The 16,824-nt window shown below is 34.6% G+C and overlaps 1 protein-coding gene across 3 annotated transcripts in view; it reads left to right on the forward strand.

The window, feature by feature from the left end:
- The window catches only part of LOC111603346 (ras-related protein Ral-a), a 30,506-nt gene that overhangs the window by 8,745 nt on the left and 4,937 nt on the right, over positions 1 to 16,824 (forward strand). For all 3 annotated transcript variants that reach the window (XM_023320885.2, XM_023320883.2, XM_023320884.2), the window contains exons 2-3: positions 15,681 to 15,987; positions 16,053 to 16,213. In XM_023320885.2, coding sequence (XP_023176653.1) covers positions 15,835 to 15,987; positions 16,053 to 16,213 — 314 coding nt within the window. In that variant the 5' untranslated portion in view covers positions 15,681 to 15,834. The remainder of the gene's footprint in view (positions 1 to 15,680; positions 15,988 to 16,052; positions 16,214 to 16,824) is intronic.

Consider the following 16,824-nt stretch of genomic DNA (forward strand, 5'->3'; position numbering starts at 1 on the left):
GTTGATTGGTTTGTCTGTTGTTTCTATAGTGTACGTGAGTGATACTTCGCTATGCATTGTAGCTCTGTCTGACTGTGCGTCGTCTTCCAAGGCATGAATATTATGCCGCGATAGCGCATCAGCAACGTAGTTTTCCTTCCCTGGCTTGTAATAGATATTTGCATTATACTCGTCTATAAAAGCTTTCCAACGCCTGATTTTTGCGTTTGGATTACGGTCAGATACTGCAAACGTCAGGGGTTGGTGGTCCGTAAAGATATTTAAATTTTTTACTCCGTACAGATAGTTTCGGAGGCTTTTCAAGGCCCAGACTATAGCAAGTAATTCTCTTTCATTTGTTGCAAAGCTAAGTTCCCTATCTTTCAATGTCCTTGATATCATGGTGATTGGTTTTCCACCTTGGGATAAGACTGCCCCTAGACCAAAGGACGAAGCATCAGTTGTTAAATCAAACGCTTTCTTGTAGTCGGGGTAGAGTAACATTACATTTTCGGATGCGAGAACCTCTTTTAGTTTCTCAAATGCCGTGAGTTGACTCTCGTCGAATTTTACTGGTATTTTCTTTGATTGTCCTGCGCTAACTTTGCCGTTTTCGCCTTTTAAGATGTCGCTTATAGGTTTTGCCAAAGATGCGAAGTCCTTGATAAAACACCTATAGTAGCTTGCCAGGCCGAGGAATGATCTGACGTTAAACAGAGTTGTTGGTAATTCGTAGTTACGAATCGCTTCAACTTTACTTGGACATGTCTTTATACCTTTACTTGAGACCACGAAACCTAGATATTCAACGCTTTCTTTGAAAAAGTGTGATTTTTCTGGCGAAACTCTCATGTTGGCCTCGTATAGCTTATCTAAGACCCAGGCGATATGTTTGACGTGGTTTTCCATGTTTTCAGAAAAAATTATTACGTCGTCGACGTAAACATAACAAGATTTTCCGATTTGCTCTCTGAGCACATCGTCAATGGCTCTTTGAAAAATACTGGGTGCATTTTTCAAGCCAAAAGGGAGCCTGCAAAACTCATACTTTCCACTTCCTATAGAAAAGGCTGTCTTTTCTCTGTCCTTTTCAGCAAGTAAGATCTGGTGAAATCCGGATTTCAGATCTAGGGTTGTAAAATACCTTGCTGTTCCTAAGTTGGATAAGATAGAGGCAATATTGGGGATTGGATATTTGTCGTCTATTGTTTTTTGGTTAAGTTTTCTGAAGTCTATGACTAAACGCTTCTTTTTCCTTCCCTGTTCATCAGTACCTTTTTTATCTACAACCCAAACGGGGTTATTGTACGGTGAACGAGATGGACGTATTATACCGTTTTTTAACAGGTCTTGAGTTTCTGCGTTTACGAATTCCGATACGCCCATTGGGTATGGGTATAGTTTGGAATATATGGGATCCTCATTTTCTGTTCTAATGGTGGCAATGATGTTGGTATTATACGGGAGTGCCTCATTTGGTTCCGCAAAGACTCCTGTTCGTTTCTTGAGCATTGTTTGAAAGTTTGTCGTTATGGCTTGAGGGGTTTCTATTTCTTTGACATCCGTAAAATTTACGGCTGGGCATTTTAGAAATTTAATAGTCTCGGAAGTGCAGTTTGTTATTAACTTCTTGTTTTTGAAATCTAATATAACGTTGTTTTGGTTTAGTAAATCAAGTCCAATTATACCGTCAAATTTCGTAAGGTTTGGTAGTAAGAAAAATGTTGTATTTGTGTTAAAAAGATGCATTGTACACTTCCTGTCAATATCGTTATAGCCATGAATTGATTTTACTCGAAAGGGTTTTTCTACTGGCTTAATATGTTTTAATTCTTTTAATGGTTTAACATAGTTTTTAGAGGCCCCTGTATCTATAAGTAATCTTATTGTCCTTCCTGCCACTGATCTTTCTATGAACGGTAGCAGGGAGCCAGGTCTAAAAAATGGACCTGGTCATATTCGTCGGATTCGTCTTCAATGTCTTCTGCCTCATTTTCTGCGATGGTCCGATATTTATTACCGTCCTGTTCATATTCTGAATCTCTTGCTTCTAAATAGTTAACTCTTTGCTGCTTCGGTCCTGTGAGTCGTGCACTACTATTATTTGGTCTCTTGTTTGCTTGTCCCTGATTATTGTAACTTTCATATTTTGTGTTTTGTTGTTGAGTCGACCACTGAGTTTGCTTTGAGGGAGCCGTGTTTTGCTGGTATTGGGTCGTCTGTCCGAAGCGAGCGGATGTATCAACGTCCATTGGTTCAACTTGTTCTCGTCGTGGTGAGAATTCTTGTTTCTTATAATATGGGCTTTTCCCTGGCTGGTTGTATTTTGGGTCTTGAGTTAGGTTCCTATCTCTGCCTTGTTGTTTTTGTACTGTTCTCTGAGCCTTTTCTTCTAAACTACGTGCAAAATTCGTGGCAAACATATACCGGTCATGATTAGACTCGACTTCTTGGGCTAATGCCAGTGCAGACGGAAGGTCAGTTGGTCTAGCTGAGAATAGGACATCACTTAAAGTTTTCCTGGTACCTGAGATGAATACTCGTAGAGCGTCTGCCCTGTATTTCTCATTTAACGAAGAGGCAACGTTGGCGTCATAGGTCATGATTGTCTTATTTATGAGTAAAGTCAGTTTCTTCTCCACTTCGTCATAGTACTGTAGTAGTGTCAGATTTCCTTGACGGAGTGTTGACAGCTCTTGTTCAATTAGGTATATCGGTCTTTTGTCTGCGTACGTGAAATCTAACCGATTTATAATGGCCCTAAAATTCAGAGGAGTGTCAAACGAAGAGAGTACCATATCGGCGGCGTTTTTAATTTTGTTTCTTAATATTCCTAAAGCTTGATAATGTTTCGAGCTACCATCATATTTTTCATATACTTTGTATGCGGTATGCGCAGCTTTCCTCCATGATACATAAGTCTCATTTTTTCCTTCAAATTCTGGAAGGGATTTCATTATGTCAAGGGTTTCATTGCAAATGACGCTTGCCCTGATCTCGGCCTCTCTAAATGTTTCTACTTCAGGAGTGCTAACTTGTACAGAACCAATACGTTGTTCTATGTCGCGTAATTTCTGATCAAAGTTTTCTTTTTGGGTTCTTAATGCGCTTGTAACTGCGCCTTCTACAATCGCTCTTAACTGTTCGTTAGATAAAGACATTTTTATTTTTTCACCTGTATCTATACTTTGAAATTTTTTTACTAAATCTTGTATCTCACTATCACTCATAACATGCAAATAAGATATGTGTAGTGTTTTTTATACAATTAAAATTTAGTTGAACAGTTGGAATTGTATTTTTACAATTTTTATTTATTATTATTCTTTTTTTTTTTTTTTGAACACCCTACTTACATGTTCTTATATTATTTTCGTAGAGCTGATGGTTTGATGAATCCCTCGGTGAACTTTTTTGTTGCGTATTAGTTGTAATTTATAATGTTTTTTTTCACAAATTATTTGTTGAATATTTGTTTAACTGAGTTCGGGTTTTTTTTTTTCACAAATTTTTTTAATAATTGTTTGATTGAGTTCGGGTTTTTTTCAAATTATTTGTTGGAAATTTTCTTAATAGAGTTCGGGTTTTTTTTTTTTTTTCACAAATTATTTCTTGAATATTTGTTTAACTGAGTTCGGGTTTTTTTCACAAATTATTTTTTGAATATTTGTTTAATTGAGTTCGGGTTTTTTTTTTTTTCACAAATTATTTCTTGAATATTTGTTTAACTGAGTTCGGGTTTTTTTCACAAATTATTTTTTGAATATTTGTTTAATTGAGTTCGGGTTTTTTTTTCCGATTTCGTTGGGCGCCAGTTATTTATTTTAAGATTTCGAAATTATGTTAAGCGCGTACGGAGTATCGGCGTTAACACTTATTCGAAAAATGAGAAGACTTTGTGAATTCCGTGGCGATGACCGACGTTCTTTATTTCCAAAAATCAACTAACTCTATTTGACAATCGTTCTTATAATAGAAGCTAGCCCTAAGCCCTGAAAACGCTGGCATTGCATACAGTACTAGGTCGCTGGTCAGCAACATTGTTGCGCGTGGACGCTTCCGCTGTTGTGCAATGTCCGCTTGAGACAGCTGGTGTCGTAAGCATTTATGCTGAGAATGCATGGTCAGCTTCAATATTTACGTTCTGCTGATCAATTGTGTTAACTGATATGTATATCTACTTGATCAGTATAAATACCGTGTACAATATGTTGGCTCACAGCTATAGAGTTCGCTCATTATTAATCGATTGCAATATATGTATATTCATATAATATATATTATACATACATTCATATAATCCTGCAAATGCTTCTCAAAAATGTGTATAAATCTGCCATCAGCTGAACTCAATTTTACTCATGATTCTCAAAACAAAACCAGGCATTAGTTAGCACAGGGTATCTTCTAAACTAATACATTAAAATAAGATTCTTAATTTGTTGCCCCTGTTTCGACCGGTTTCTATAGATTATGGTGGTCGAAGTATGTTAATAAGCTCTTGACATTAGTTTTAAGAATTCCAAAGATGCATAAAAAAAACAACAACAACATAAAATCTAGTCAAACGTGTACATATATATGAAGAAGTGTTTTGCTGTGTATAGATAAATGCATATAGACACACACACACAGTGGGGTGTTCATGAAAATGCACTACACAAAAAAATTAACCAAAGAAAGACATTTTTGTCGATGGAAAATAAGAAGATGCCCACCTTATTCTAGAACAGAGTGTAAAGAAGACATTCGCGAAAAATCCCGTTACTTTCGGTTGGAGTTCATTCGATTTTGATGTTTTAGAGAGATGCATGCAGGAAGTAGTTGAAAAAGAAATAACAGTTTCTTAAAAGCTTAAGTGCACATGTTCTTAATTTATGCAACCAAATAAGCATTTCAATTAATAAAAAATATGTTAATCTTAATGTTGTGTTTATTACAACTATTTTTATGAACAATGATCTATGTAAAGAATTTCTTAGCATTATTTAGATGAGGGCATATAGACACACACATATACATATATACACACATATGTATATATATATATATATATATATATATAAATATGTATATATATGTATACCTATTGCGTTCTCTGCCACCTACTCGCAATGACAACATCTGCACATCATGGTTCACCCTTATGGTTTATTGAACTTAATCTTGGCGGAAGTCAAATAAAATCTCTGTCCTCTCGCTCTCTTTGTTGCGATTATTGTTGTTCTTAAACGTTGCAAATGGCGCAGCAAAATATGCTGAGACGTTGAGCTAAAGCGACTCCAGACGGAGATCTCAAAGTCAATTGTCAATGAAAACTGAATAATAAAACTAATACAGTTTTAGTTGTGATTGGCTGACTAGAAGATACCCTGCCCATTTGGTGATACATGAAGCAGTATAGCCATTCTCACTTGGTTAGGGTATATAATGTAAATAAAAGTCGGAGCCGGGTGTGCCCGACTAGTGTAGTCTTTCTATAACTTAAGCTTCAATTGCAAGTCTCAAGTTTCAAGTTTTTCCATACAGACAGACGGACTTATGGGCAGGGTTGTGCCATGATCATGATCAAGTATATTTATAATTGTTTGCTGTCTAAATAGCTGTTTGCCTATTTGAAATGGGCGTGGCAGTTGCTAAATAACGCGAACTGTGAGCAGCCAATGTAAACTACATTTAAAATTTTGAAAGAGCGTATTAAATAACTCATATTTCACTATCTGAAATCATATTTCTGTATATTTTATGTTTAATTAAAAAAAGCTTGAAGACTCAAATAACTCATTTTGAATACAGATCAAAATTCTTCAATAAAAATTTTTATTGAATATAATATACAACGGTGTTCACGAAAATAGCAGTGTGATTTGCATTGTATAACAAGCGTTAAGGCGTTTATACATAGATGAATCAATATTTCAATCAAACGAAATCGTATCGACACGTGCTCCGATTTGGGTTTCACTTAAGGCATACAGAATTACGACGCTAACTGTAGCTAAGTAACCACAGAATCGCGTCAAGGTTGTACTCAACAGGCAAACAAACCACAACTTGCAATAACAACAGCAACACAACGCAAAACAACAAAAGTAACTCAAATAACAAGAGTAACAACAACCACAACAACAACAATAACAGGTAGCAATCAAATACTCTAAACATAGCCGACTAAATATATAAAAACCCATTAATTTAACAGTTAGTTTAAAAACGCAACTAACAAACAATTAAGAGCGCTTTGGTCATAGGAAATGCTCGAATGGCAAATACCCTGTTACGTAGAAGGTTAGGTTAAGCAGAGGAGTTGAGCTTTTATTATGGCCATACATGTGGTGCCACATTGTGGCACGTCTTTGAATTTTATGACATCCTCATGCAAATCTAAACGTTATCCAAAGACTTTGTAATTAGGTTTTCTTTCCCATTTCGTTTTTTTGCGATGAATTTAACATATATAGAATATTTCACATATGTGTGTAAACACTACTATTTACTCAATTTAATATTACATTTAATATATTGTGAGCCTTGTAAAGCTCTCAACAAGTTTTTGCTACACAATCGATAAATAGTGCAATCGATAATCGCAGCGTGACTGTACATAGTTGACAAGACAATCTTTACAAAACCTTTTACAGATGAACATATAGTTTAATAAAGTAGACCAACGATTGTAGATCGTAAAGCTTAGATTGTATATCGTATATAGTAGATCGTAGATCGTTGATCGTTGATCGTGTATTTTAGATTGCTGGTTGTAGATCATATGTAGTAGAGAGTAGTTCGTAAACTATAGATCGTAGCTCGTGGATCGTAGATCGTAGATCGTAGATCTTAGATCGTAACTCGTAGATCGTAGATTGTTGGTCTTAGATGGATAACGTAAATCATGCATCGCAGAACGAAGATCGAAGATCTTAGACCATATATCGCATATCATTATGATTATGATCTTCTAGCGTATATCTTAGATCGTACATCGTAGGTATGTGATTGTAAGGTATTATCTTAGAGTGTGGATCGTAAATTAGATATCTTAGCTGGTGTAAGGTATATTGAAGAATGATTGTACATCTAATTGGCTGATGAAATATTGTAGATTAAAAAAGTTACGTAGAAAATCTTTTATGTAGATCAAATCTATTATAGTCCAAGCGCAACCTGCTGCAAGTACTTCCACATAATAGCATATGTCCCCTGTCGTTTGAGTACAGGGTATCATACCTATAAGAACATTAACTTAACCGTTGACTAAAAGCAAAACGAGCCAACGCCAATGCCAACCGAATGGCGGCCAAAAAGAGACGGAAAACAGAAAATATGGCGAGAGCCAAAGCAAAACTCATGTAAAACACGCACGCAACGCAATAAGCGTGGCTAGAGGCGAGCTGAACCGAGGGCTGGCCTATAGCAACTGTATGTAACTGTTAGCTGATTATTAGAACCAGGCCAAAGAGAGCGCACGCAAAACACCCGCCAAAGAACGCTCAACTGCGTTGCAGAGCGTCGGCTCTAGAGACCCTCTTAACTTTCCTAAGAAATGCGTCTAAGAGTTGACTGCACTTTGCGGCATCAGCGTATATGCATACATATATATATATATATATATATATATATATATATATATTAAATGTGTGTGTATTTGTAAGTCAACTTATTCTTCAACTGCGCCTTGAGGGGGTTGCATGCTCTGAACACCTTCTATGAGCTGACTACACCCTCGCCTGCCACTTAACGCTTCAGCGAGTCGCAGCTGTTGATGACGTCATTTGCGCAACCACCAAAAGAAAATGTTTAAGGCGAAGAAGAGGAAGCAGCAACTTATACATAAAACACAAAGCAAGTTAACATTCAATATTATGAGTAATAATTAATCGGGCAACCCAATAAAAATCAAAGCAAAGTCTACTATATAAATAGTCGATACAATCCACAGTCTGTGTGTAGATACATACATATTATTTAAGTGCTGCTACACACTGCGGCAAGCATTGCGTGGCGAAAATAAAGAATAAAACAACTTCATAAATTGCCAAAAAAGAAAATAGCCAACATAGATTGAAAACTAGAATTCAGATCGGCCGCTTGCCTCGGCACCGGAGTCTGTTTAAAATCAATTTCAAGCAAATAAATATCAATCGAACTGGCCTGGTCGATATTTGGCTACTCGTTTCCAATATTATGGCAAACACAAGTCGTAAGCGTACACACACACAGACATACACATTTTATAGCATTAGCCAAAAATCAAAACAACGAAATTTTAATACACTTTTCATCAGCTCTTAAATTGTGGCTATTTAGAGAGAAATAAAATGCGTAAGTTTATACAAATACATAAACAAGTAGACATATAATTATAAAAAAACTACAATGAAATAAATAAAAAATAAAAATAAATAAAAGTAAAATTAAAAATATTCATAAAAATAAAAAATAAAAAATAAAAAAATAATAAAAAAAACACAAAAAAAAAGAACGTAAAATAAGAGAAAAAAAATTAAGAAAAAATTTACAAAAATAAAAGAAAAATAATAAAATTAAATATATATAAAAAAAAGAAAAAAATAAAAATAAAATAAAATAATAATAAAAATAAAATAATATAATAAGAAAAATAAAAATAAAATAATATAATAATACAAATAAAAATAAAAATAAAATAAAATAAAAATAAAACTAAAAATGTGGTCTAAAATAAAACGAATAGAAAAATAAAGATAATAAAAGAAATCAAAATAAAAGAAAGGCCAAAAAATAAATGTTATAATAGAGTAAAAATATTATATATTTATTTGCTATGAGCTATGATAGTAATGTAACTTAAAAGATCTGAATTATTTCTTCTAAAATTATGTATTTAAATTTCTGTTAAGAGAGAGCTAAGACAACATTTTAATTTTAGATGTAGAACAATTGTTTTTTTTTTTTAATTTTGTATATTTATGTATAACGTTTAAATCGAATATCAATTAACTTCTGCTCCGACAACTGAAAAGTGTCTGTGTAGTCGCAGCTATTGAGATTCAATTGGGAATTACTTTAGATTGTTTGCTATTTGGCTGGATTGTTTGGCTGTCTGTCTGTTAGCGCGTTGCAATGACGTCATCGCATGTGAAACTGTTTTTCCTGCGTACGGTAAAAATTAATTTCCGCAAACAAAACAAATGGCAAAAATAGAGTTCGGTTCGGTTCGGTTCTCTGCTGCTGCTGTTGGAACGTTGGGCAAATGTTTTCCTTTTGTTTAAAAAATACTACTCAACGTTTGTATATATCTTTTGTTTTTGTTATGTTTTTGCATTTTTTCAATTTCAATTTAAATTTCAGTTTTTTCTTTTGTTAATTTGGCATTTTTTTATTTTCTCAAAATTTGCCCCAGAAACAAATTTGTAGCGCGGTTTCAATTTGTTTTTATTAAAGTTTTTTTGTGTGTTAATTTCATTTGCCTTTGATTTTATTATTCATTTGGCTTGATTTTGGTTGTTGCGTAAAACAAAACAAAAAAAATTAAAGCATTAAATTTAAAACAAAAATATGGAAATTATAGATTTTGTTGTCTTTTTTTTTTGTCTTAAAAAATGTTTATTTATAAAAATATTTTTGGTGCTCTGCGAAGTAATTACCATCAGAAGTGATACAGTTGTGGCAATCTTTGAAGCACTTAAAGATGAAACTTTATTTTAATTTTATTCTTTTAGTCATCAAGAGTTTGTTGAATTGGTTTTAGTGCACGTCTTAATGGCTCGATTGAAAGTGTTTAAAAACGTTTTCATTCTCCTGGCCACATGCCATTTGCAAGATTTCGCCCGTTCCAATTTGTCAGCAATTTAAAATCAAATTAACATTTGCAACACTTTGTAAACAAACTGTAAATGGGTAAATGAAAATTACTAAAAGTCCATTAAAAGTTTGGCCTTGGCTAAAATTAAAATTCTAACGAAAACTAAAGCTAAAACTAAATTCTAACTAACTCGAGCAATTTTCGCAGTGAGAAAGCCAAAACATTTTTCTCTTTTACTTTTTTTTTAAGAACTTCAGACGACTCACATAGAATGTTGACAACATGTGTGAAAGCGTGGCAGTACTCTCTAGCTCGGGCTCTGCAGCAGAGTTAATTTATGCTATAAATGATATTTAAAAACAAAGAAGAAAAGAAAATAAAATAAAGCAAAGCAGAGATTTTATGCACGTCCAACTTGTTTACCAACAGCGAAAGTAGAGCAAATACGGCGAAGGCTATAAGAGGTATAAAAGCGTTTACAACATATATATATTAATATATATATATATATAATATATGATTTAATCAATCCTTTAAATTCCACATAAATTTAAAATTGTAGAATTTAATAAAAATAAAAAAAAAATGTGTTCATAAAAATAGTAGTGCGCCTGAGCAGTAAATATTGATCAAAACAATTTAGTGATAAACACAATATTTTTTATTGATTGAAAGTATTATTATTTCTTTTTTTTTCAATTCCTTCCATTCCGCATTATTATTTTTATGAACAACAGATTTACTATCGCACTAAAATCATCAAATAAAATTGAATTCTTATACTCTTCTTCTTTACATTCGAATTGAAACAAAAACTGAGCAGCTTTTTATTATCCATGAGAAAAATTTTGTTTTATATAGTGCAGTATATACATACATATATATAAACCAATTTTGATTTAAAGTCAAATTTAGAAGATAATCTACGTACCGAACGCATTTATAAATATACCATATATTTATAAATGCATAGAAACATTTAATTCATAATATCGATAGCTGTAAAGAACTCAAGCGATAGACAAGGCGAAAAGAAAAGACGTGCCAAAGGAAAATAATCAGAAATTGATTGCATTAGCGCGTAATTTCATTAATTATATACATATATATGTATATGTATATGTGTGTGTGGGTGTGTGTGTGTGTGTGATGAATCAATGACTGTGCAACGCCTCGTGTTAACTCGCAAAGTTTTCAGTTAATTTCTGCTGGCGTTTACATTGCGTATGAGTAATATTGAAATAAAAAGACCGAGAAGTTAATTTGTTATTGGGGTTGCGTATGTGAGCAGCACTTTTCAACAGCAATAAATATATATATATATATATAAGATATATATATATATATATATATAAGATATATATATATATATATATATATAAGATATATATATATATATATAAGATATATAAGATATATATAAGATGCCTATTGAGCAATTACAAATTAGTCTTATAATATCTATTCACTATCGCATTCGATTGTTAAATACACTCACTCGCACACACATAAGCACACTCTATATTCCATTCCGACACTATAATACACATACATTTATATATCTGCCAAGAATCGTTTGATTTCATTTTGTTTATCTTTGAATTGAAATGAATGAAAATTGGTTTGCTGACAGAGTATCTAGCTAGTTGAGCATTTGAAGATATATATATATATATTTATATATATATCTATGCATATCACTATATTTTTACTTTAGTATGTTTTATACTTTATAAAGAAATCGAAGTCCGATAAAAATATTTTGTTCTATTTCGAAATTTCTCATTTTATTTTTAACTTATTTAAAATTAATTATAAATTAAACAAGCCAATTTAGATGCTTTAAGTTAAAAGTAGCTAGAGCATTAAGACTGCAACAACAAAGGACAACTTGCTGCAAAATTCCTTATTGAGCCTGCTAAGGAATCTACTCCACTGGGGAGTCCCCCTCCTGAAGCCGCCTTATCTAGTTGCTCTAAGTGGTCCACAGCTCTTCAGCTTATGACATATTGAATTTTAAAGACTTTTAGTTTACTTTGATTGTCTCTGGTAAAAATGTGCAGGAGAAAGTTAAACATTTTGTACTCGTCTAAAGAATTCCTTAACTTGAAACTTTGCTGTTGCTGTTGAGTAGCCTGTACAGGTAATACAGGATAAAGGTCACCTAGCTGCTAGGCATCTATGCAAAGCAGCTGCTGGGCGGGCATTTGCCATGTTTTGGATAAATATATAAACAGTTAATAGATGAATTCGATAAGAAGAGATTTTCCTTAGCTCTGCCTGACAGATTAGAATCCTGTTGCGCTTTAGTTTGTTTATTTTGCAAGAAAACGAATTAAAAAAAATGTTGCCAACTTTCTTACATTATCTTGATTCCTGGAGAACTTTAGATTGAATTGCATTTTATTTTTCACGAATATAAGTGTTTTTTGGCTTACAGATAAATGCATTTTTATTTGACCCTGAACACACTGAATATGCACATTCGGGGTATATTGGTTTTGTTGAAATGTAAGAAGGCGTGGCTCATCTACATACACACATATATATATATATATATATATATGTATATTTATATATTGAAAATATCTTTTAATCAATAACTTTCAGCATTTGTTTGGGTCTCCCAAAAGTGCGCAGAGCACTCTCGCCATAGTTAATGCGATAGGGCACGGCAGTGGCTTTGGATTATCTTTTTTTCTGCGCTCAGGCGCTTAGAGCAATTTGACTCGTTTTTCTTTTGAACTCACGCTGCTGCGACTGGAAATTCAGCTGCGAGAGCAGCCAGCTTAGTTGGGCGTGGGAGTTTATGTGTTGAATATTTTCTTTTGTTTTTGGAGCTATGCTGCGTGCGTGTGAGTGTGCGCTTTGTTTTGTTTTTGGTATCGCTTCACGTCTATTGATTGACGCGTTCGTTTAGCTGCTGGCGATTACTCATACGCCGCGTGGCACTCGTCGAGTTGATCGTTGTTGTTGCTTGTCGTTTGGTGGTTTGCTCGTTTGTTTGTTTGTTGTACTTGTTGCGCACATTATTTTATTTGACAGCTGCTGTTGCTGTGGCTGTTTTTGTTTTCAATTCCCAGACGTCGTCATTGGAAAAGCCAAAGCGAAACTCATCTTATTTGGCAACAACAACAAGAACAACAACAGCGACCACAAACGTTTCAAGTTTAGTCAGGCAGCGCACATTGCATTTGTTTATTTTGTGGGTCAACTGCGGTTACCAATTCTAATACGCCCCTGTTTTGGCTACTCATATTTAATATATTTTTTTCTATTATTCAGTTTTTGTGTTTGTCAAAACAAATGTCACTTGTTGTTAGCTGTTAGCTGTTATCTGAACTGATTCATGCTGGCTGAAAGCCTTCATTCATACAACAACTATTACACACATACATACATGTGTATATATGTATACATGTGTATGTACATCTATCGGTGTAGACGTACCTTATGGCCACATAAATCATTTTCGTCATAAACATTTCTAGTTGCTCTTCCGCTTTGATCCCTCCACAGAGACGATCATACGCTAACTCTGACATAATCAAATAATTTTACAATTTCCAAAGAATGTATTTAAACAAAGACAGACACAAAAACAGGTTTAGTTCGAGTAAAAATAATAAATTCTTTCTTGATTTTTGTTCTTTTCATTTTTTTGTTTATTAAATATTTTAGATATTTGAATTTAAGCTTTGGACTACGCCCATTGGCTTATCTTAAGCTTCAGTTGGCAAAAGAGATCAGCTGAAAAATATATATTTTGCCTGCAAGTTATCGATTGGATCAAAAGTGTCACTCGTTAGAGCTTATCAATTTCAAATTCTGAAAAAAACCTGTGTTCTTCATTAATTTCATGAAAAGAGATAAATAAATTGCTCATAAAATATATTTTAAAGCTATTTCCAATCAATTTTAATTTGTTTCGTCTTATCATGAAATAGTTATTAAGAAAAACGATAGACAACTTGCTATAGTTAGACAAATTGTTTTCAGATTATAATCTTATCTATAATTATCGATACACAAATTGTACTAAAATTACATTTTTAACTTGAATTAGTATTAAAAGTCACAGTTTTAGGTTATAGATAGGCAATTTGTCTTCAAATCTATTCCCATCGATACTTATCGATTGACAAATTATGCTACGTTACCGTCAAATAAATTCTATTCGTTTTTATAGTAATCGATAAATATCTTTAGATACGTGATATTAAATTGTAGACTGATTGATAAATATCTAAGTATCGATAGACCAATTGTACTTAAATATATTTTTATCGTTAACTAACTAATCAATAATTATCGATATACACATTTTACCGCATGATCGTCTAACAAATTATATTTTAGTCTAACATAATCGATAATTAGTGATACATTTTTTATAATAATTGTTGGGATCACAATCTAAGCGATAATTATCGTTACGTTAGTGAATAATTCGATAACTGTGAAGCGCGATTAGCAAAGTTAATTTTTTCTTTTGAAAAAGAATTCACTTAACTCGGAATTAATAGCTATGTTTTTGGGCACATATATTGTCTGCTGTTATTTGGTGTGGTTTGTTTTAACGGTTTGACTGAACCGTTATGAGTAAACTTCCCCTCGGACAGCGGCAAATCTCATCGGTCTACGGCAACAGCTGATGGCCAGCGTTGTAATTATATCGTTTGGCTCTCAGTCTCTCTCTTTCCAACTCTCTCCTTCTCTCTCTCTATCTTTGGCTCTGTTCTTTTTGTAACAAACTTGATCTCTTGTCTTGGCCCACTGCTGAATTGGCAGCTGGCCAAATGACCACGTGGCTGGTCACCTAGCCAGCCAGCCAGACCGTTCGTCTAACTGTGTTCTAATGTGTGTGTGTGTGTGTTTTCTTTGAGTGTGTCAGCCATGCCAATGCAGCTAGCCATACGCAATTTTACGCCTTAATTTATTGCAATCGATGACGACGACGCGTCGGTCACCAGAGGCTAATTGCGAATGGCAACCGCAAACAGAAACAGAAACAGCAACAAATTGTTGTTGTTGTTGTTGCTGCTGTTGCTGTTGTTGTTTGCTGGGCCTTTGAGTTCGGTTTTGGCCAGCTCTGCATTATGCTATTCGCATGCCTGCTGCGCGCTGTGTTTTGCTTTGTTTTTGTTTGTGTGTAAAAAGTTCATTCAACCTATTTTTTTTATTTGTTGCAAAATACCCTGTGCACAATGCCAAGCACATGCTTAGCTGAACGTAGGGTATCATGCAGCCGGTCACAGGCGACGTGCTGCAATGCTTCATTTGCCAATTTGCGTAAAGTAGCCAAAGGAAACAAATAGAAAAAATGAGCAACTTTTATGCATTAAAAACGAACAACAATAATGAACAGACATCGCTTCACTATTGCTATAATATATACATTATATATATATATATAATATGTATCGAGCCAGTTGTCCCATAGTCAATTCGAGCCGTATTTGAAGTCAAAAAAGAAATTGTAAAAAAGATCAAATCCGTTGAATAATCTTGTAGTTTAATCTAGTTTTTTATTGTTGTAATTAAGCTGAAAGAAAAACGTAAGAAGCAAAGAAAAAAATGGACAAAAAACATGAATGAGAAGCGATTAGAGTTAGCGCTATGGAGGAAGTCTGTTTAAACGACAGCCGTTAAAGGCAGGTGTCACTGTGTTAACTGGCTTACATAAGGCGCAAATGTGTTCAGTTATGAAACACAGCGCAAGTCAATACCCTGGCATACAGGCCATATATGGTTCAATTGTTGAACGGTTGAATGACTTAAGAGTCAACGACAACGACAACGACAACGATACGACAACGGCCTGTCGCTGGCTATTTTAGCCATGCCCCAAAACAGGAAGCCCAATCGAAAATAGCTAACAAAATATTCAACCCTTTCTCTCGCTCTGCTCTTACAGTTTAAACAAGCAACACAACAGCGAACGGCGGACTGAGTGACTGAGCGATTGAGCGATTGAGCGATTGAGCGAGCGTTTGGCAAAGTGACGAATCAGTGTACAGCGCATCCTAATCCCGCCCAGACAACAGTCCCCCTTAACACACTCCATCGCCATGAGCAAGAAACCGACGGCCGGCCCGGCGCTCCACAAGGTCATCATGGTGGGCAGCGGCGGCGTTGGCAAATCGGCCCTCACCTTGCAGTTCATGTACGATGAGTTCGTCGAGGACTACGAGCCCACCAAGGCCGATAGCTATAGGAAAAAGGTAAACATCGCAGGCAATCCCAGATGTTGGCTGACTTACTACATTTTATTTCTTAAACCTTTCAGGTTGTGCTCGATGGCGAGGAAGTACAAATAGATATACTAGATACAGCCGGCCAGGAGGATTATGCAGCGATCAGAGACAACTATTTTCGCAGCGGCGAAGGTTTCCTCTGCGTCTTCTCAATCACAGACGACGAAAGCTTCCAAGCCACCCAGGAATTCAGGTGAGTGTTTCCGAGTGTGTGTCAAGTGTGCGGCAGCCATGTCATGCCACAAGTGTGCCCAAACAGGTCTCTCAGCAGCTCTGGCAGGCGTCATAGTCAAGTGCCGTCCCAGCAACACTTTCTAATTAGAGGCCCCAAGTCCGAAAGTGTTAAGCATAGTCAACAGTGTTTCTTAAACTGAAAATTAAGCTAAAATGCAGTAGTAGAAAAATCAAGCTCTGGCTTATGGGATATATGATTGAGGAAACAGATAGCTGAGCTGGGCAGCTTTTCATCAGAGATCAACGCTCATATATAAAATGTTCTTATTTTATTTTATAGCACTAAAGATAGTTTATCATATTTGCATAGCCTGAGACGACTATAGCATGATCAAATATCTATTTAGTAACTTTTATAGAAGATAAATTGAAAAGGAAAACCATCTCTTAACTCATTGAACTAAGAGCAGTTGCAGTTAGTGTAGACCCTATATGCTTAATCCTATAATTCATACCAGTTATGTATATGTCAAACAAGTAGCTAGATAGTGCAGATAGTTCCTTAGATAAGTAATTGAATTTCTTGTTTAGCTAGATCCAAATCTCCATTTAAACTAAAAGTTTCTTCAG

This window comes from Drosophila hydei, unplaced genomic scaffold, assembly GCF_003285905.1.
Source record: "Drosophila hydei strain 15085-1641.00,03,60 unplaced genomic scaffold, DhydRS2 tig00000250-arrow-arrow-pilon, whole genome shotgun sequence".
NCBI lineage: Eukaryota > Metazoa > Arthropoda > Insecta > Diptera > Drosophilidae > Drosophila > Drosophila hydei.